The 23,070-nt window shown below is 39.3% G+C and overlaps 1 protein-coding gene across 1 annotated transcript in view; it reads right to left on the bottom strand.

The window, feature by feature from the left end:
- Positions 1 to 3,650: 3,650 nt before the first annotated feature.
- The window catches only part of GNA13 (G protein subunit alpha 13), a 49,109-nt gene continuing 29,689 nt past the window's right edge, over positions 3,651 to 23,070 (bottom strand). Inside the window, exons 3-4 of the mRNA XM_081270918.1 lie at positions 14,612 to 14,662; positions 3,651 to 9,372 (exon numbers count right to left, since the gene is read on the bottom strand). Coding sequence (XP_081127044.1) covers positions 8,800 to 9,372; positions 14,612 to 14,662 — 624 coding nt within the window. The 3' untranslated portion in view covers positions 3,651 to 8,799. The remainder of the gene's footprint in view (positions 9,373 to 14,611; positions 14,663 to 23,070) is intronic.

Below are 23,070 nucleotides of genomic sequence, written 5' to 3'. Positions count from 1 at the left end.
AGTGCATGTCTGTAATCCCAGCTGAAACAGGAGGATTGCAAGTTCAAAGCCAGCTTCAGCAACAGCGAGGTGCTAAGCAACTCAGTGAGACCTTGTCTCTAAATAAAATATAAAACAGGCCTGGGGATGTGGCTCTGTGGTTGAGTTCCCCTGAGATCAATCCCCTGTACCACAAAAAAAAAAAAAAAAAAAAAAAAAAAAAAAAAGAAAAAAGAAAAAAAGTTGCCAATTCAAAATTGACCACTATACCTGTGAAGAAAAATCTCAGTGTTGATAGCCAAGTGTCCTTCTGGGCTCTGCTGACAGTCTCGAGCTGGCTTTTGTAAACGATCATGAGGACATCCTTGGACGTAGCCCTACACTGCTGGAGAATGACCCTGGACAACCAGCCTAACCCTAATAGGAAGGTTGTTTTCTGGACTCAGGTTGTGTTATTCCCGGTCGAACTAAGAGAAAGACTCCCTGCGTTTTAGACATATATAGAAAAATTTCAGCTATATCATCATACCTATATGATATGACAACTGGGACTTGCTTCAAAAGAATCTGGGGTAGAGGTAGGAAAGGTGCGGATATGGATGGAACTAGGTTGGCCAGGAGTTACTGTTGAAGCTGGGTGGAATGTGCAGGTTTATATTATTCTGCTTTTGTGTATGTTTGAAATTTCCTGTAATAAAGTAGGAAAAAAAGAGTCCAAAGTGAGAAGCAAAAAAACAAAAAACCTCTCTCCAGACCTAGGAACACAATGAATAAAACTAACATAAAACTTAATTTTAACATGCCGAAATAAAATCACTGTACTTTTTATTGCTAAGGGGTAAAATGATGGTAAGGTCCTAGAATGTTTCCCCCAAACTGAGAATCGTTCATGTAACACCAGTGATCCACAGAACATGGGCTCAGTTTTAAAATTTTCTAAGATGTTACAAAGGTATGTTTTCATGCTCAAGAAAATCTGGGAGGTACTGAGTGAAATATTCAACTATTTAAAATAATTTTCATTGGGAATTATGCTAAGGGTCGTGTGGTCCGGCACCTGAGTTAAACCAATGCTCATCACTTCCATCAAGTGCAGCCGCCGGCCTCTTTGGGGTGCTGTCCCCCTTTACGTTGATTTTCAGATTCTTCTGCCTGTAGAAAATCAGAAGAACCGGGCTGGGGGTGCTGAGTTCATTTTCTCAGGATAACCTGGCTTTATTAACTCACTCGGATGTTAAGAGAAACCAGCTAGTCAAACCCCACAAAGCCAACAAGAACTGAGGTCTTGTGTGCAGAATTACAGGAAAGAAGAACCAAGATGGCCAGACTCTGTCTCCCTGGGTCAGTAGTGTGTGACCTTCGGTTTCATCTCCTGTGCTTTTCTCGTTCTTCTTCAGTGCTGGACAGAGGAAGAACTTCAGGGCGGTTGAGAGCAGCGGTGCAGTGAATTGCGAAAAAAACCCCAACTTCTGAAAAGACTCAACTGCTTCTCTTTTCCCCTTCACAGGAAGACACACTGAGCCCTCCACTCTGTTACCGGATTCTGGACACGACTTCCCTCGTATTCTTGTGGGGAACACACAAGCCGACCCAGCCGCCCTGAATGGCCAGTTTGTATTGAGAACTTGTTTGAGCCCTTTGTTGCCTTGGTGCATTTCGGAGAAAAGGAACTCTGGCAAAATAAGCGCTGCACAGTCTTCCCACAGGTACTCCTCCCTGACCCCACAATACCGTTTTTCAGGTGCCCCATTGATTTCCAAGGAGAAATTGCAGTATGTATTTTAAAACACCGCTCTGGGTCATTAGATATTTGAGGATTTGCCAAATTTCCCAAGTCACCAAAACAAATCTCTGATTTGACTTGTAAACCAGGAGTTTCTTGAATCCTTAAGAGACTGAGAGGCCTTTTTTCTCTTTCCACAACCCACATCGTGGGAAACAGAACAGGTCATTTTGAGAGCACCATGCCAACATGGCATCATCCCAACCACGGTGTCCATTAACCTTGACTATGCCAAAACACTCCGATAAGAAAATAGCTTCAAGTTTGGGCACTTTAAAATTTTTTTAAAATTGTATTTATTTTGTAATTGGGGATTTAACTCAGGGATGTTTTACCACTGAGCCACATCCTCAGTTCTTTTTATTTTGTATTTTGGGACAGGGATTGAACTCAGGGACATTTGACCACTGAGCCACATCCCCAGCCCTATATTGTATTTTTATTTAGAGACAGGGTCTTACTGAATTGCTTAGCGCCTTGCTAAATTGTTGAGGCTGGTTTGGAACTTTTGATCCTCCTGTCTCAGCCTCCCAAATTGCTGGGATTACTAGGATTATAGGGTCCAGCCCGTAGCTTTCTTTTTTATGATGACTATTCCTTTGTTCCAATAAAAGATCTTATGCTGTTATTGGGATTCCAATGCTTAAGCCAATTAGTTTCCATTTTGGGAGATCTTAAATCTCTTGCAAAAAACCTTTAAGGTCCTGTTTGCAAAATCCTGCATTTTTAGACATTAAGATACAAAATCCAATTTTTCTCAGTTTTTCCTTGGACCCACAGTTTTCTGTCAACAGTGAGGTCCTAAAAGAGCTCTCACCTGCCAGAGTCTGAGGCCACACAGCCAGGGAGCCAGCCAGCAGCCAGGAAGCCAGCCATTGCTACCAAGTGTTTATTCACACCTGCAGGCAATTCCAATTGTGGGGAAAGCTTCGCCTTCCATTTGGGGGAAGAAAAGTACAAGCCCAGCTTTCAATAAGTGCCAGTTAAGAAAAGGTCCAAACATGCCAAGTCACTGTGACAGCTTCTAATTTAGCTGGAGTTGTGAAGAAAGGAGATGAATGGTAACCATAGAAGGTCACCTGATTTGAGTTGAAGAGAATGGCATTTCTCTGAGGTCTGAAAACCCATCTTTTCTTGAGAAAGACATCAGACAAACCCCAACAGAGGAACATTCCATAAAACCCCCGGCCAGTACTCCTCAAAACTGCTAAGGTTATAAAAAATAAAGTCAGTCTGAAGAACAAGCAGTCTGTAGGGGCCATGAGGAGTCCAAGGAGACGCGACCACTGAATGTAATGTGGATGCAGGATGGGCTGTGGATCAGAGAAGACTTGAGGGAACCCCCAGGAAATTCTAATGAGGCTTTAGTTAGTAACGTTATCAGTATTGGTTCATTAATGATGCCTGATGTACCAAGGTCATGTTAAGATATTAACTGGGGTAACTATTCCAGGGGTGGGGACTAGAAGGGAACCCTATCTTGCAATTTTCCTGGAAATCATATTCTAAAAGTTTATCAGAAAAAAAAAAAAGTGGTAACATGTAGGTTAGTTCTTAAAACATTACTTCTATTATTACATTAGGCCTAACAAAGTTGGATAAACCAGGAGCCCTGACTCAGCCCAGTGCAGTCTCAAGGGTCAGAGTAGAGAGAACACAGTGGCTTCCTTTTCCTCCTCCTGAAAACACCCACAGGAGTCCACCTCTCCATCTTTAGACAGGACAAGTTTTTCACCTCTGACTAAGGCAGAGTATTGGTGGGGATCTGCTGAAGTCGACTGCTGAGCCTTAAGTCACTGGATGAAACCTTTGCTTTCAAACTTTCACCTTGTCATCTGCTTCACACAGTTAGTTTAAATGACATCATAGTATCAAATCATTTGTAAATGTTTATTAAATGTCAGTAATTTTCACAAAGCAAATTATTAATAGCAAGAGGCATTTTTTTTGCAAAATATGTACAAAAGTAAAAAGCCTTAATGAATAGCAATTGATTTTGTAAAAACCGAACCATCTTTTCCTCTTTTAGATTTCCTCACAAATAATTTATTTGCCAATCCTGAACTAGAGCACTGACCAAAAAAAAAAAAAAAAAAAGAAAAAAATTTACAACAATCTCAAATAATGTGCTTAGTTCTTGGAAGGTTATAAAAAGTTCAATGAAAAACCCTAAACTACAAATACTTTTATTCGGAGCTAATACAAATTATGTTTTGTTAGGTACAGTATCTACTAGGTTGTTACAAAATATACTTTTTGATAAGGCTTCTTGTGGTAAATGAGCTCTCCACAGCATACTAGAGTAGCAGAGAAAACCATTTTTAAAACATTTTGCGATTCTGCTTTCAAGTAAGAGGTAAAGGATAAATGGCATAGTTTGTTGCATTGTTACACATATTTAATGAGAATTAATCCCTTCCCCCTCCCCTTGATTCCTGGTACCATCCAAGAGGCTTGCCTGAGGACAAATACATCACTCACTAAAGGAATATCATAAACAAGCTTTCTAAATACAAACCCAAATCACATATCAAGTAAGTAGTTTATTACTATCACTGATATTCACCAACAGGAAAGTTATGCCCAGTGGGTCCCAGTAGACTTCAATCCATCTGTAAATATCCATCATTCACAGTAGATTTGTATAGGTCACGGAAATCTCTGATCAACCCAGAAAATACTGCTATATCATTAATGCTTTGAGAAAACAATGTTCATTCAGTATAAGTTCCAGCATTTAAAACTCAAGATGGTTAGACCTGAATGCCACAAGGGCCAACCTATTAATTTAAATGCTGACCATAAATTCACATCTAGACACAAGGATGCTAGTGGTACAATGTACTTCAAATGATGTTAACAATCACGTGCCAGTCCAAGGCTAAAATCTACTTGATGGTGCTTGAAAAAGCCAGAGAAAAACTGGTTTCAGATGTTCAGGTTTAAGATACAGACTCAAGCTCTAGTGTAAATGGATTAAGCCCTAACCTCGTACCATGACACAGCAGGCACATACTGCAGCCTCGGCTTCATCGGGAACAGGAGGACACAGCCACGCCCCCTCGTAACCTTTCCCCTCTCTTTACCAGACAGAAAAGCTGACTTGTGTTCTAGGATTTAAAAAACAAAACAAAAACAAAACAGTACTTTTTCAGTCAAGCAGCACAACACAAATATCATCTGATTTGTGGAACTGAACAAGCTGAAACAATGGTATGGAGGCCAAGTGACCAGGACACGTTGAACTTCCAAGGGAAGACAATGTGCAAAACTTTTGTTCTTGGTTCCTTTAGTAAAACTAAAAGAAATGAAAAGGTAACAGAGCAACTTTCTCTAGATTTATTAGGGAGTTTTGTTACAAATGTTTGGGCTTTACAGGCATGACTGCATGATTCAAACAAGAAATGAAGAGTTAACACTGATATTTAGCCTTCTCATTACATATACAGAAATAACATTGCTACAAATTGCAATGGAGAGAATCTTGTTTCAAATGGCTCCTTTGGGGTTTTGTCTAAATGTATCATTAAATAATGAAAGCACCAATTTGAGAGTTTCTCAAATAGTGATTTGAATTTCAGGACATAATAGCAAAAGTTTCTAACTTCACTCTTCAAAGAAATAAGGCATAACCAGATGTGAATACTAATGCTGACAAATACATTTTATCAAAAGCACAAGATACAAGTATTTGGGCATACACTGAAAGTTAAGATTTAATTATAGGGCACAAGATTCCTGTTGAATCTTAATCAATACTTCTACTATCTTCTGGTATTAGGTGGTCTTATTTCCTTCCACTTTTTTTGTTGTTGTTGTTCGTTTATTTTTTGGTACTGGAGATTGAACCCAGGGGCGCTTAATCATTGAACCACACCCCCAGCCCTTTTTATTTTTTATTTTGAGACAGGGTCCTGCTGAGTTGTTCAGGGCCTTGCTTAGTTGCTGAGGCTGACCTTGAACTCACAATCCTTCGGCCTCAGCCTCCTGAATTGCTGGGATTAGAGGCTAGAGGTGTGCATCACCACTTCTGACCCGTTTCCTTCCCCTTTAAACCAACCACTGCCACCAACCAAACAAGATTTTCATTGATGGTCTCGCCTCTAGAGAGTAACCAGAGGACCCTGTCTATGTAATGTATCCGTCAATGGAACTTAAAAGGAAACAAAAACAATAACTTTCATTCCACACTGTCTTCTTTGGCTGCAGTTGCTCATTAGCTATCAAGTGCCCTTTTCAGATATAAAATTCAGATATTTTATTCAGATATAAAACTGAAACGAAGACTTCACCTTAATGCAATATTTGGCAGGAAGCAACAATTCAGGCTACTAAAAATAATATTTAAGTGGCAGAGGCATGCCTTGAATTACTTAGCTCTTCAGAAAACATTTGACAAAACCCTTTCCTTATAAAAATTAAGGTGTAATTTGTGTTTTCTCTGATTGATAAGGCAGTTCTGTATAATTTCTTCAAGGTCAACAAAGACACTTGTGTGAGATTTCTTCAGACAAATGAGAAGGCATTCAGATTGAAGACCAGAAAGCAATATAGAAATAGGCACATTTTACTCCAAACCATAACCAAAGATTTGGAAAATTTAATACATCAAAGAACTTGAAATCTGAGTTACTTTTTAGAGATCAGGGGAAGTTAGCACAGTGAAAAGTAAGAGCACGTTCTCAGTTCTGCTCATTGAATTCCAACTTCTTTTTCATACAGTGGTACTTGAATTCAAAGGATGTGGCTTTCATGATATAGGCAAGAGATTCCTTTCAAATAATTTAAAATATAGCACAGGAGAACGTGTGGACTGAAGCCTATAGGTTGAATCTCATAGTTCTACTGAAGGTCTAAGCAAGGCTGATAAATTAAATAGAATTTATTGCCTCAAAATAGATTCTAAATCCTATTTTAAAAGAATGTTGATTGTGAGACATTGCACACATCAGAAGAAAGCTACAAATGACACCATATCTAGTTGGTGTTTTAACATTTCTTGGTGGCAGCTAAAAAGAGGGAAACTTGGTATTTTCTGCTTTGTCAGGCAATATTTATGCTTATCACAGATCTTAAAATAGCTTCAATAAGACTAAGTTGTCAACCTTCTATAGGAAGCTGATTGAAGCCTTCACTGTAGTTAAATATTTGTCTTGGCCACTCAATAAAACTATCAGCTAAATTTACAGTAGGCTCTACCAAACAGGCCCAATAGTACTGTGCACATACTCAGATGTTCATTAGCACTGGGATTGTGCTAACCCTGTAAATTTAAACAATATATTCTATCCTTTTTGGCAAGAAGCAATAATAGAACTATTAAAACATGCACGAATTATGCTCTGAACACCTGCATCATTACCACGTTGGGCTGTGTGTCTGAAGCTCATGTATTACAAAGGCATGAAAACACTGAGATTTAAATGGATGTGATGACAGTGAAACTTCAAATGCAAGAAAAAGCCAGGATGTCAAGAACAAATCCCTGGTTAGCACACTGCAAGGTCTACCTCTCCTACCCGACAGCAAGACAGGACAAGAGCCACCGTCTAGGAAAGGACAGGTGATCCACAATGTTGACCAATCTTTCAAGGACCAATAAAATACCTGAGAACACAGTCAGCTATACAGTAAAGTGACAGATATCACAGTCTTAATCACAATTTTTAGGAAAAGCAGAAAAGCCGTCAGATCTTGCAAACTGTTACCAGCTTTGTACATCTGTATCTTGAATCCAACTGAACACTACATAAAACCTACAGGCAGTCCTGCATACCAGCCATTCTGCTGACCATCTGCAATCAAAGCTACTCCACGGGCATGGTTGAATGTGGCAAGCAATGGGAGGTCAAATGTAATCACCTTTAGGTGTGAACTAAAAAATTTACTACTTTTCCTTATAAGCATTCTTAAAATTTGAAAATGTACCTTGATAAAGCTGGCATCTCATAATCAATAATTACACAAACATGTACATAATGTATCTTTTAGAGACACACCAAGAATGAACAGCAATCTCAAATAATTCCTTCTTGAATAGTTTGACAGGAAAATACTACCCTTGGCAAGCTCCAAATAAACAGAAGACTCCCTTAAATGCCACAGTTTGTTGTTGCTGGGGATGGGACAGAAGAGCAAAAGAAATAAGTGATGATGTGACACTGATTTCCTTGAGTAAGGAGCAAAGTCAACCAAGACAGGACTGAGGAGTGACCCACATGTCATTCTGGACCAATTACGTTTATTTGTTACCAAGTCACTTGCAATTTTTAGTTGCTGCTGTGGCCAAACTATTTCACATATGAAACATTAAATCACATGATCAAGAAATAGGAAAAAAGGCAAACTGTAGGTCACTCATTACTTTTGATACTATTATAGCATTTGCTCCCCGGTACCATTCCCACCAGGCCAGACTAGAAATCCTTATGTAAACTTTAAAACACTAAGAACATTGCCTTCAGAAACCATAGAAATTTTGAAACAAAACAACTGTTGCGTATATATGCAATTACGAACACATGAAGGCTAAACCTGCGCGTAAATTGACCGATGCCATTCCCTAGATAAAACCTTTTCTAACAGTGCTTTCACAATAGGAAGTGGTAGGCTGGGCAGCGCGTGTCCCGCTCTGTGAAAGGCAGACTGAAGATCTCTTCCCTGCACGAGAGCCTAAATTCCTAAAGGCATTCCTACATGTACTCAAGGATGCCGTCTACACTTGGCACCACAGAGAACTCTTTTTAAAAGGTGGAAGAATTTGAAGCCTGAGGTTGGCTAGGAAATGACAACTGGACGTGAGCAGGAGCTGTGGCGAGACGAATCCAAGCCTGAATTCCAGCGGGTATTGGCAATGTGTTACTCAGCAGCGTCCAGCCACAAACCAAAGGCCGCAGGACTAAGATTTCCAAAAAGTTAAACACAGAATCAAGACTTTTCTAATTCTTGTTGTAAACTGCTATTTTAAAAAACAAGACAAGACAAACAGAAAACAATCAAAAACACAAAAAGGTATTAAAATAGCAAGTCTTTGTACATCACTGTAGCATAAGCTGCTTGAGGTTGTCGTGAAGAATGGTGTCCTTCACGTCGCGGAAAACGAGGCGGATGTTCTCCGTGTTGATAGCAGTGGTGAAGTGGTGGTATAAGGGCTTCTGTTGCTGGTCCCGGCGTTTGTTCCGGAAACATTCCACCAGGAATTTTTGGACGTCTCTTAAGCAGTGTGGATCCCCTTCAAATTCTAGGAAGTAGTCTTTGATGCTCACAATTTGCACCTTCTCCTCAAGCAAGTCTGTCTTGTTTAAGAAAAGAATTATGGAGACATTGCTGAAAACCCGGTTATTGACAATAGTTTCGAAAATGTTCAGAGATTCTGTAAGGCGATTGGTCAGTCGATCTTCCATAAGCACCTGGTCAAATTCACTTGAGGAAACAAGAAAAAGTATTGACGTCACACTGTCAAAGCATTCAAACCAACGTTTCCTTTCTGATCTTTGACCACCTACATCAACCATTTTGAAAGGAACATTTTTAATTTCAAAGTCGTACTCATGAATGCCTTTGGTGGGTCTTCTGGCAAGAAGAATATCTTGTTGTGATGGAATGTAATCCTGGAAAAGAAAAACCAGTTGTATACTCAGTAATCCAGAAGTCATTATCAGAATTAAAAAATAATAATAATAGTACTGTAGTACCATTATTCTCATTAAAAAATGCCAAAGAATTATTATAATATTAGTTGACAAAAACTGGCTCAAAATTCACCACCAATGACCAGCATCTACTATTGTTTTCACCCCTGCAATACTACTCACATTTAAGCTGAAGTCTTACCTGCAGGCTGCCCCCAGCCGCCCCCCTGCACGTTCAACTTGAGTTTCCTCCCACTGCTACGCACTTCTCAGTCCCCCCAGAGTGCTCCCCATGCCCCCACACTCACCATCTCCACACTGCTCCTTGCACCTCTATTAAAAGCAATGGCATCCGAATCCAATACAGCTCACCCCGGGTTCTGTCTGCCTCTCGAACCCACTTTAATGCTGACTTACTGTGCATCACGGCTCCAGGACGCACAACTAGCCCCAAGGACTACTGCTGCTCTATGACACGTGTGGAAAAACACTTCCTCTACTCACATGTACTTTGGGCCACTTGCTAAGTTTGTTTCTAGAGTATTGTCCAAGTAGCTGTGTTCCAATTTTCTCATTTATCGACCCAAGAACTCATAACTAGTCACTTACTGTGTGGCAGCACCTGTGCCTGTGAACTGGAGGGAATCAAACCTGGCCTATGTGCCTTGGAGGAAAAGCTGCAAAGATAGAGTGAGCTCTTCCTGGGCTTTAAGATTCTGAGCAAAGGGCGGCTGTCAGTGGCCATCCCCAGCTACACTCTGCAGGCATACTTCCTGAAGCAGTGAGGTCCAGTATGCCTCTTCACACTGTCGCAGCTTCTTAGCAGGATGTTAAGGTAACAGGAGAGGTCTTGTGCTCATCCCCAAAGCCAAAATATCTTCAAGGCAGGATTCTAAACAATGCTGTTATTCACAATGCTGTCTGCATTTTATGTCTTTCCAAGTAGTGTAATGATTTTGAAATTTCATTACAACATGAGTACTCATCTCCTCACAAAGACACCAATAGAATTAAGAATGTTAAGATAGCAGATCAGTTTTTAGTTATTGGCAATCCCAGCCACTCATTACTCTAGGACTCCAATAAAAGTGTTAGCATTTCCATGCTTTCTTCTAGCTTTTGTCCACATACATAGCAATTTTACTGATAGTTTTTAGCAATTTTTAGCCTACCTTCACATTCTGCTTAACATTTACCATGAACTGTATTCCACATTGGTGTCATCTCATTTTTTAAAAAAACTGTAAGTCACATAAAAGCATTAATGTGCTATAATTTACATTAACATTCCTCTACTAGTGGGGTGTTGCCAATGTTTTTTGCTGTAATTAACAGATATACTGCAATTAAAGTTCTCACACATCGTCTGGACTATTTCTTAAGATGAAAACAACCAGGGATAAGATTATGAGGCGTACAAACACTGTAATGATCCTGGATACCAAAAGTCCAATTGCTTCCAGAAGGTGGTCCTGGTTTCCATTTTCTGGGTGTGCTGCCTACTTCAGGAATGTGTCAGCCTTGAGCATTTTGCAAACTTTCTAATTCCATAAAATCCCAAAGTCCTCTATTATCGTCTTTATAATGAACTAGCAATCTAGTCAGGAGTCTAAAGTCTAATCTGCATGAAGCACAGAATGTAATCAAGTGCTAAATGGCAGAATAGAGTACGTTGATTAGGAATGTGATTCCTACAGCCAGCTGGCCACTATACCTATGTGACCTTGGGCAAGTCACTGAAGTTCTCTGTGTCTCAGTTTCTTCACCTGTAAAGTGGAGATGACATGCAGAGGGTCACCTTGAGGACTAAGCAAATTAAAAGGGTAAGTGCTTAAGAGCCATGTGTGGGGCTGGGGTTGTGGCTCAGTGGTAGGGCGCTCACCTAGCACGTGTGAGGCCCTGGGTTTGACCCTTAGCACCACATAAAAATAAATAAAATAAAGGTATTGTGTCCAACTACAACTAAAAACTAAATATTAAAAAAAAAAAAGAGCCACGTGTGGGGCTGGGGTCGTGGCTCAGCGGTAGAGCGATCGCCTTGCATATGCGAGATCTGGGTTCGATTCTCAACACCACATAAAAATAAATAAGTAAAACAAAGATATTGTGCCCAACTACAACTAAAAAATAAATATTAAAAAAAAAGAGCCATGTGTGGCAAGTGGTCAGCTGTCACTGTGTGTCCACTACACTGCCGTCACTGCCACTGCAGAAAAGGCGGGGAGTCAAGGAAGGCTGGAACCTCGGGGGCTCCTGCGCTGAGCCTCTCATTTTCTGATGCTTGCCAGTCATCAGGCTTGGTGACCTTCACATGCTCACTAAGAAGCTCATCTCCTCCCTGGCCAGCCCCTCTCAGCCAAGAGTGTGCTTTGCTTCCCAATTCCTGCCCCACGAACAGTCCCCGCATCTTTCCGTCCCCCGTCATCTTGGACTCCTCCCTGACATCTCCAGTTGTATCAAATCCCCAGTTCCTTCTTGGCATCTGTTACAGCACGTGCTCTCTTTCCTCTTTATTTCCACACCCCATTTTTTTATCACCTCAGGTATGGCTCGTCCTCTCATCCCTAGCTTCTCTGCCTTGACTGCTCACCTCACGGCTCTCCCGGCCTCTCCCAAGCCAACCTCCCGCATCATAACCACAGACCTTACAATGGCTCCCCGCTGCGTCAGATCCAGAATCTGCTCTGACTGGCTTTTCAAGCTCCCCATACACCTTTTTTTCCTGCGGTCAGCAGACTCTGTTCTGCATGTTCATGCTCCACACAGGTGCCTAACACCAAGACCTGCACAAAGCCTCACCTCAGTACCATCACACCTCCATCGATTTCAACAACAATGCAAGCGCAGCACAGTGGAAAACACTGAAGCCACTGCCTTCTAGAAGCGCTTTCCCATGTTAGAACTGAACACATCCTTCACCAGACAGCAGGGTCTAACACTAAACACACCCAGTTGTCCTCTGCCTCCAAATCCATCCTGCCACTCAGGCAGTTAGGTTCACTAACTCTTTATGCACTAGCTCCAACTTTTCCAGAAAGAAACTTTTCAGTCATAGCTAATATCTTTGTGCTCTGTATCATTTAATGGCCTTTACTTGTTTAAGTATGTTGGTTCCATCTATGATTAGACTGAGATTTAAAAAAAAAAAAAAAGCCAACACTGGGCATTTGCTACATTTCTACACCCACTGGGTTTATTTTATGTAATATTCTGTATCCCTACAAGCTAAGTTCCCTTACTATGTTCATATTATGGACTAAGAAACTTCAGTTTAGAGATGCTGACGTCACACAGAGCCAGTCTGCAACGGAGCTGGGACTTAAGTCCTTGCCCCCTGTGTTCCATCTCCAACAATGTCACAGGGCTAAGTGCAGGGTTTCAATGGCCCTGGGACCTAAGAGATGTAGCCAGTGCAATCCTGTGACTTGTCTGATATGTAAAAAATGGATGACAAAAATACACCCAGGTTTATTCTCCCCTTCTTTACAACTACATGTTGATCTCAACTCTTCTTTTTATTCCATATGTGGCTTCAGAGTTATTGTCAACTTAAGATTCTAAGTAGCCACTACAAATTGGTTAGAGTTGGCCTGGAGAATTCATTCAAAAACTGTTTTCTGGTCTAAACGTGTGGCTCGGTGGAGAGCGCTTACCTAACGTATCAAGGCCTGCATCCCCCCGGCACTGCAGAGAAAAGCATAAAAGGCTGTTTGCTGAGTGCCGACTTCAAGCCAGGCACTTTCTCCAGGTACCAGGGTCTCAACTCTTCGTGATCAGGAGATGAGATCCTGGCCCTTATGGAAAGAGATACGTAAAGGGTAAATATAAAGTACTTGTCTGCTATAATACATGCAAAAGAGGAAAAAATCGAGGGCTGACACTGAGAGTCAGGAGGAGGGGACCTACTTGAATGGTGTATTCAGGGAAGGAAGTTCTATTGGAAAAGTACATTGACAAGAGCAGGTCAAGTCAGCTCTGTTTTGACAACAAGAAATAACTCTTAATAACTAGGTTATCTACCAAGCCTTCCCTCTGGTTGACCTGTACTTAATTAAAAAAAAAAAAAGTTTATAATTGACCAGATGGAAAGAAAAAGACAAACCTTAATACAAAGTTTTACTGATGTGTACTGTACTGAATGAGTAAAAACATACATTTTTGGAGATGTCAACTTCAGGGGGCTCCCGTGTCTAAGAAACTGGCTGGGCTAAAACATACTATCTTAAAAGCAGACAAATGCAATTAAAAAATAAATAAAGGGAAAATGTTTTCCTGCTGGGGAAAAGAAGGTACTGCTTCACATGCCTATATCTCCCAGCAGCACACGACTTTCTTCCTAGGCACAGGCTCATTTTGTGCTTTTCTTCAGTGATATTTTCAAAGTTAAAAATCACAAGACCATATTAACATTTATTAAAAAAACTGCTTTAAAAGGAGGCAGGCAAATGAAGCTACACTAAACTTAATGAGTAACAAAGTCTCTAGGGCGATGGCATTCAAACATTTTCTAAGCAGCAGAAACCTTGATTCTAATGAACTCTTCTTCACTAGTCCAACACGGAGGACAGCCAAGTGGTGCTCTGCCTGCCATGGCCCCCAGGAAGCCAGAGGCAGCTGGCTCTGAGGAAAGACATGCAGGAAGGTACAGACTCTTTCCAAGGGGGACCCCTCTCCTACCTCGTGTAGTCTCTTGAGCAGGCCTCCAGGATCAAGCCTGCATGCTGCAACTAAACACAAAAGAGTCAGTCCTGAACTGAAAACAGACTTTACTAATGGTCTGGAAACAAATCAGCCCACTGTGTTCTTCCTTCTCTGCTCACAAAACCCCCAATCACACTGAAAGATAGTAGATAATGTGCAATCTCATTGTGAACCATAAATCTCTTTAACAGTTTTACTTCCTTGAAACAGAGGGCAGGGCAATTACTCAAGGAAACTTGCAGAGGGCTAGATGGAAAAGGGAGAAAAAAGTGTCGCAACTGGAAAATAATTTTTTCATTTTGAAAAAATATAAGTCATTCAATACTTTTAGCTACCAATCACTCTAAATAAGACAGGATGAGTCAGACTACTGCCACTAAGAAAAAAGGAAGAGGCAAACAGCTCAATGTGTATTTTTTCTAAATTTCCTAATAAGCTACACCAAAGTAAAAACATCAGAATCCTGACTATTGCTTTTAGATATCAACAAACATAAACATCCAGTTTTAAAACTTACTGGTTCTCCAAGTTTATCCAAGTTATCCAGGAAATATTTTACAGATTCACCCTAAAAACAAGAAGAAAATAAATAGTTATGAAGGTTCAGAAATGGAAGATCTTGTTACAACAGTTTATATTCCACTGTCTGGTTGTACACTTAATCCAAACATACTTTGTTTAGTCACTAATTCAGAATGAACTGCAAACCCTTCTAAAAATGTGTCAGTCTGCTCTGACAAAGTGCTAAATCTGCAAAGGCCGGTTAATTTTATATCTGCTCTAATGATCACCTACTTGGATGGGATTACAGGTAAGATTTTCTGATAGAACTATGTCTCCCAAAGGGAAGATGTAAAAATTCCTCTCTCTCTCTTTTTTTTTTTTTTTTAAAGAATTTAACATTTATTTATTTGTTGTTTATTTGTTTTTACATGGTGCCTCACCTGTCGTAGGGACGTGCTCTATCCCTGAGCCACAACCTCAGCCCTAAAAGTTACTCTTGAGATAAACACAAATCTATCACTAAAACTAAAATGAGATTCTTTTTTGTCTACATTTTTCTCGAGTTTACAGCAGTAGTGCTTATCTTCAGGGATGAGAACAAACCTGAGGAGAGGCAAGAACTCAAATAACATCTTCCTGGAATAGGCCTGTGCCTGGACAGACACCCAGAGCCCCCCAAGATTCTGGGAATTTTGGGGGCTTCACAACTCTGATGGGTCTTCTTTTCCTGAGTGGCTTACCCATTCTGAGTCTAGATTTTTATTAGATCTCCAAGGAATTTCAAACAGCTAACTAGGACTCAAGAAGAAGGGAATTCGCTTTGGGAAAGAAAGTTGCTCTGGGTCTGAGTCTCCAGGCCCTCGCCCTCTGTTTCAACTTGCCCTGCTGTGTGCTGCTGCCCGGTCCTGCCTGAAGCTGCTTCAGATCCTCAGGCTACAGGGTCTCAATCAGGTCTGGGGTTAGGTTCCAGTGTCTACAGTTCAAGGGACACTCAGGAACACAATGAGTCACAAAACTTTAAAGCAGCAGTTCTCAAAGTTTTTGGTTTCAAGAGCCCTTTATGTGTTTTAAGATTCCTGAGGATCCCCAAAGCTTCTGTTTATATAGGTTACAGCTATTGCTACTCACCATATTACAGAATAAACAGAAATCTTAGCAAGTACTTTTGTTATTCAATTTTAAAACACCAGTAAGTCCATTACACGTACGTTAAAATATTTGACAGGGAGGCTCTCACCTGTTTCTGCATTTGAACTGTTATGACAGGTTATTCTGTTTGAAATAAATGCAGAAATGCTGGCCACACACAACAGTGATACTAGAAAAGGATGAGTATTCGAATAACCTTTACAGATAATTATAAATATTCTTTTTTATTACCATAGCAAAACTTGGTGAGTGTGAGTTTCATAAAGGTCATTTCCCTGGGAAACTGGAAACTCGACCAATGAACATTTTGAATTCCCTAGGTTATAAAGTTCACTGGTCTATCCTCTACTTTGAATGGATCTTTTTCTCATCTACAATTCTGTAACATCAGACACTGGCCATTTGGAGCACGGTGTCACTAAGTTATGCAGATCTTCCAAATGTTTCATTATAAAATATTTTAAATAATTATATTTGTTAATATCACCTCAATCTTATCACAAGTCTTTGGAAGCAGACACAGTGGCAGACAGGACAAGTTTTCCTAAATTATCATTTTCACTCAAAAGTTCAAGTTTTCTCACTGATAACAGAAAATCACAGTTATTTTCCATGAAATGAATAGCTAATAACCTCATTTATTCTCTAAAACATGAATGCCAGTTGTTCTTCCAGGTGAAAATGGCACTCCATGGAAAACACAGCTGGCGCAGCTCCCAACCCACCCAGCTGCTCTTGTGCTTTTGCCTGGAGACTATCCTCCTGCTTCAGGAATGGTTTTAGTGTGCTTCCCATTTCAACAGAGAATGTTAGAGAGACTGGTAGTAAAGGGTGAAGCTTTAACACAACCAACAATTTTACACTTCCTTCAAGGGCAGTCTTAAGTGAAACTGGATTTTTTTGTTTGTTTCTGTTTCTTTTTTAATTTTTATTTTTGGTTACTGGGATTGAACTGAGGGGCACTCAACCACTGAACCACACCCCCAGCCTTATTTTGTATTTTATTTAGAGACAGGGTCTCATCAAGTTGCTTAGCACCTCGCTGTTGCTGAGGCTGGCTTTGAATCCGTGATCCTCCTGCCTTAGCCTCCTGAGCCATTGGGACTATAGGCGTGCACAATAACATGACAGTGAAGAACACAACCAGTTCAGCTAGAGACTAATACCCTGGTCTGGGTGCCACAGAGCTGGCAGTTTGGCCTTCTAGGGCACTTTACCTGCTGCTGTTCTGTACCACCAAGGTTAAGTGTCAACATAGTGAAAAATGAAAATACATCTAGTGTCACTCTGAAGAATGTCTAACTCAAAGACTCCTGGAAAGGGTTCTGGTGATCCCTAGCAGACTGTGGACCCTACTTCAAAAACCACTGCTTTAAAGGATATCATGGAGGAGGAGTCATGTGCAGCAGGTAGGGAGTGCCGGTGATATCCTCAGGATTATAAGTAATGGTAATTAGTAATTATTTTTTTCTGGACCTGGGAGATTGGTACAATATTTATAGCATCTAAAGATTTTTCAGAGAAAGGAAAATAAAAATTTCCACTGATTCACTTTGCATTAACAGATTATTTGGTCAAACCCATGTGAACATTTTGTATTATGTCACTCATTTTAATGAAAAAGTAGTATTTTCATTTAAAGATACAGCTCCACGTGCTTTCTGGTTTACATCTATAGTGATCACAGAAGAATGCCTACAGCAGTGGTTAAACATTTTTAAGACGCCTACCAACTGCTGCCACAAGGACTCTCCTGGTCCCTCCTATCCTGACAGATGAAACACTGAGTTTATTCTTCAACAGTGTGTCTGGATGAAGACAAATTAAGCCAAGATCATATAAGACTGTTTTGTAGATGGTTCTATAATTAACTAAGTAAGGTGCAAACTCAGAGAAGTTCCACATTATGGTGACTAATGTTTAGCATTTTATTTTTTTTATTTTTTTTTAATTGGTTGTTCACAACATTACAAAGCTCTTGACATATCATATTTCATACATTAGATTGAAGTGGGTTATGAACCCCCAATGTTTAGCATTTTAGAGACCCCAGAGCAAAGGAACTCTGTTTAAAAGAGAAAATGAGCCCCATGTCCAAAAAACAATAAAATTTCAACTACACAACAATGTATTTCAATTAGCACTGTTTGTCTTAACTAATGATCAGATAAATGAAAATTAAAGTAATCTTATGAACTCATTATATTATCTGAAGCAGTACACTTCCACCCTTTTTAAAGGAAATGCTTCCATTCGATGCACTGTTTGTGAGGATGTAGACAAATGTGTACCCCAATGCTAGTGACCCTGCAAATCCACAGATCTTTTACAATTTAAGAGTAGCAGGCTCCATAAAACTTTTAATGACTGTGGGTCCATTCTAAGGGACTTACTCAGCATAAACAAAATGATACATATAAAATGATATTTATTCAGTGCTATTTATGATATTAAATCTGGAATATTAGGGGGGCAACTTAATAAATTTTTGTATACTAATGCAACAGAATATTATAGTCAAAACAATTATATCTGATGTAACTGTCATGTGATTTATACTGAATACTAAATTAAAGTAGTATATTAATAAGTGTAAGTCTACACCCTGATTCACAAACTTTTTTGCTTTTGCTTCTACAAGCTTGGCCCAACACTCATCTGGCAGCAAAACCTGCAATGGATTAACATTAGGTCCCTTACAGGCTCTATTTATTCTATCTATTCAAATACTCTGCTACACAAAAACTGTGGCTATTACAACAGACAGCAAGCCATATACTGGATTATCTTTTCCATAACACATCTGGACTCAAGGATTCGTAAGACTAGACTGAATTATGAATCATTTTATTTAGCTATTTCAAATACAGGCAAAAGTAATTTTGTGGCATTATGGGTGAAGAAAAATCACCCCATTTGTTTTCTTAGTATTACAAATATTATTAAAATACATTTTAAAAGTAAGTTCTTGTCACTGAAGATTCCTGATTTAACTGCCATCCCTAAGAGGGGATCTTGTCTTTTGGGTCCAAGTACTACATGACTTTTTTATTAGAATTTATAATATCATCAAAATCAAATGGTAATAATTACAGAAAATGTATGTGTTCTATGATTAAATCTCAACCTCTACCAAGTTGTATCAGTAGAATTTACCAAGTCCTTTGTGCACTCAAAGCCTTAAAATTGAAATTAAAATATTTATAATTCTTTCAAATTTAAATATATTAATTGTTTCTAATATTTTAAGTCCTAAATAAGCCAAGTGACTATAGTTTGCCTTCTCTCTCATCACTTTACCACTTTATTCAAGGAGTAAACCCACTTAAATTTGTGTGTGTGTGTGTGTGTATGTGTGTGTGTGTGTGTGCTGCAACTGAACCAGAGCTTCAAGCAAGAGGTAAGCACTCTACCACTAAGCTACACCCCAGTCCACTTTTAAATATTATTCCTATGAAAAATATATTTTAGTTAAAGTATTACCCCAATCAAAAAAGACACACGAATTCACCATTTCCTATCATAGGTGCTGCTATAGATCCTTCTATTTGTAAGAACAGTGGGTGGAAGACATAAGAAAGGGCTAATGTTTTAATGTGCATGGTTGTAAACTGAAACCTCACTACATTTTAGAAAAACAAAAAGATTAAATATGGATTTTCTACAATTCAGATAAAATCAAATGCTCATGTTCTTCCAAATTAAAATAGTCTAAAACAATGATTTAAACATCCACCTGCACATGTGTGCGTATGCATGCTCTTATAAAGGTTAAGTGCTTTTTTGAACTAGGTAATATGAGAAATTCTTTTTTTTATTTTTTAACATTTTTATCATCAGCTTTTAAAGTTTTACTGAGGGCTGGGACTTTAGCTCAGCAGCAGAGCTCTGGCCTAGCATGCGTGAGGCAATGGGTTCGATCATCAGCACCATAAAAATTAACAAATAAAATAAAGGCATGCTGTCCATCTACAACTCCAAAAAAAAAAAGAAAGAAAGAAAAACAAGAGTTTTACTGAAAAAAGAAAAAGACAACAGACATAAACTCATCTTCTTGCTATCTCAAAAAAATCCCCGCAAATCAAAAAACACAAAATATATGTTACCTCCAATTTAACCACAAAGGACCTGGAAATGAACGATGCTGTGTCTGTGCTCAGGAGACCCAAGGTCTTCCATCTTTTCTTTTGGATTGTGCTTCAGTGTCCTCATGCAAATCTCAGACCCAATCAGTGCCTAGCATCTAGAGCCTCTCTTCCCTCCAGGAGTGTTGGTGAAAGAAAAATGAATTCCAAGGAGCATTATCCACAATTATTTTTTCCTATCAATTTTAGAAGAAGTGATGAAAAGAACTGGTTTCCTAATGTCGATATCAAGTGAAGGATGGGAATTTCAGTCCCTTCTCTAAAACTGAGGAGATCTGGCCAAGTCTCACCTTCACCAGGCTTCAATTTCCCCAATAGGATGATGAAGAGAATTAAGTGGTTCAATGGCAGGAGAATCATTTGTGTTCCATCCAAAGTAACAAGTTCAGTTTGTACAAATGATTTAAAGTTAGACTCTCCCTTCGTTATGTGCCATGCATCTATTTATCTGAAATTCACTTTACAGGTTCATTATTCAAATTATATAGCTCAATCTCTTTGCTAAAAAAAATAATAAAGGATTTCATCTATTAGAAATACTGGGGCCTGAAGACTCTCTTTTTGATGGTTATAACATGAGATTGTTCAAATTTTCCCTGGGCCATTTTATGTTACTGAATGGTATTTTCAATAAAATTCTAAAAAAAATTCATTTCATAGGTAAGATTTTTAAAATTGAAGATATTTTATGTCAGTTCTCAGTTCTTTTTTCCTGACCAGGTTACCATAACAGGCTGAAGAGCACAAAGCAGCACAGCACTCTGAACTCCTTCCAGCATTTCTTTAGTCTATGGACATTAGAGTCCATCTAAACAATGGCACAGTGACAGGCGGACCAGGTTCTAGCCATAAGACAGGCTTATTGTTGTCAAAATCCACGAACACTGATAAGCTTCAGTTAACATCAGAGTTTTAAAATTCTATAAGGGTCTATGAACTGTATTTCCTATCAGTTTTACAAAATTGTGTCTAAGCAGGGAATGGCCCCAATGTTATCCCCTATTCACAAGAATCATTTGTTACAAACACCATTTCTTTGCTTGAAAAGACAAAATGTGCCAGAAGCCTAAATCTGAAGTTAACATAAAAGCTGAGAATACAAGTTAAAAAATAATTTCTATTAAATAAACTCAGTTATAAAGAGACTTATCAGTTTACTTGCCCTGCTATTTATTGGACAAATGACAGATTTATTCAATGCTCTTTTGCACAGCTGAAATATCTAACAGAATGCACTACTTTAAAAGGATATGGAATTTAAGCTGAACAGCCAAAGAATACACAAGAAGAAATTATCTGCTTTTTTGAGGACACTCAAAAATACTGGCAGCTTTATATCAATAGGAAAGGGGCAACTCTAAAAGGAAAAGAGGTAAAAAGAAGAGACTTTAACTTTAAAATCTGCTCCATGCCTGAAGGATATAATTTCTAAAGTCATAAAGATGAGACTCAAATATTTTTTGTTTTTTAAAAAGCAAGGCATACAGACTCTAGAAAACAATTTGGCAACATGTATCACAACATTTAAAAATGACCCTCATCACAGTACTACCAAACAAGTAGCAACAATGGTAGTAAATTACTATTGTTGGTTCAAAGTCACTGAACTTTTATTGTTATATTTTAGTTTATCGAGATTCTAGATCAGTGTTCATCTACAAACTAGCCTGCAGGCCAAATAGGCCAAATCCAGCCACTGCCTGTTTTTGTATGGCCCATTTCTAAATGGTTGGGGGAAAAAATTTAAAAATTTCATGATGTGAAAATGACATAAAGTTCAAACTTTATGAAGTCCATAAGCCAATGTATTGGAGCACGGCCACACTTGTCTGCTTGTGTAACATCCGAGGCTGCTTTCATGCCCCCTCAGCAGAAGGTGGTAGTGGAGGCAGAGGCCACGAGAGACACTCACAACTCGGCACTACTGCTCAGGGCACTACGGATTGCAGTGATAAAGTTATGACCTGAAAATGTTTCAAATGTCACCAGTATTGCCAGAGCATGACTTTACTAAAAACATTAGTATTAAGTTCACATTCACCCAAAAAATACAAGAAATGAGGACTCTGAATGCCACACTTCTATTTCTGGTCTTGGGGGTTGAACCCTGTGACACTATTAATGAGTTGCATCAGATAAATGGCAAAGGCTAGCCTTGAACTTGTGATCCTCTTGACTCAAGCCTCTTGAGTTGTTGGGATTATAGTTGTGCACCCCTGGGCCTAGCTGAAAGCCACACTTTTAAGGGGCGCTGGAATGCAGATAATTTTGATGTCCAGTTAAATGGTAAACCTGTGTTTATTATGCAATGACACTAAAGCTACACTAAAAGAATACAGCGTACCTGGGCACAGGGCATCTACCTGTAATCCCAGCAACCTGGGAGGCTAAGGCAGGAGGATCTCAAATTTGGGCCAGCCTGGGCAACTCAGAAGACCCCCAGCAACTTAGACTTTTTCTTGAAATTAAAATATAAAAAGGACTGGGGATGTAGCTCAGTGGTAAAGTTCCTCTGAGTTTAATCCCCAGGACCCAAAACACCCAACAATGTACATCCATATTTACAGATCAAACAATCTTCACCATATTTCCAACTCATAGGAAAGCAATAGTTAAAAAAAAAAAGCCACAAAATTTAAAATGGAACAACTCATCACAGAACTACTTCACAAAAATGAAGAATGAAAATGAGTCTGTCATCAGTTTTTTCAAATGGCTCGTTTGTTAGCCAAACAAGGAATGCCATTTACTACTAGTGAGTTAATTATAAATATGTTTGATAACAATAGCCAAAGGAATAGGTTCAGCAAAATAAAACTATTAGGTCAGGCGTGGTGGTGCACACCTGTAATCCCAGGGTCTCAGGAGGCTGAGGCAGGAGGATTGCAAGTTTGAGGTCAGCCTCAGCAACACTTAGTGAGGCCCTAAGCAACTTAGCAAGAGAAGGAAGGAAGGAAGGAAGGAAGGAAGGAAGGAAGGAAGGGAGGGAGGGAGGGAGGGAGGGAGGAAGGAGCTCAGTAGTAAAATGCCCCTGGGTTCAACCCCTAGTATCAGGAAGGGGGAAAAAAAAAAGACTATTAACTTTTCAGTGAGAACAGTTGCTCAGAGTTGAGGAGAACAGGAACAACCATCAACTGTCAATTAAAAAGCAAGACAAATTATATCAATGGCTTTCTAA

The sequence above is a fragment of the Spermophilus citellus genome, assembly GCF_964194105.1.
Source record: "Spermophilus citellus genome assembly, chromosome: 17".
NCBI classification, from domain to species: Eukaryota; Metazoa; Chordata; class Mammalia; order Rodentia; family Sciuridae; genus Spermophilus; species Spermophilus citellus.
Note: the sequence above shows the minus strand (reverse complement) of the source record. Positions and strands in the feature narration are given on the sequence as shown.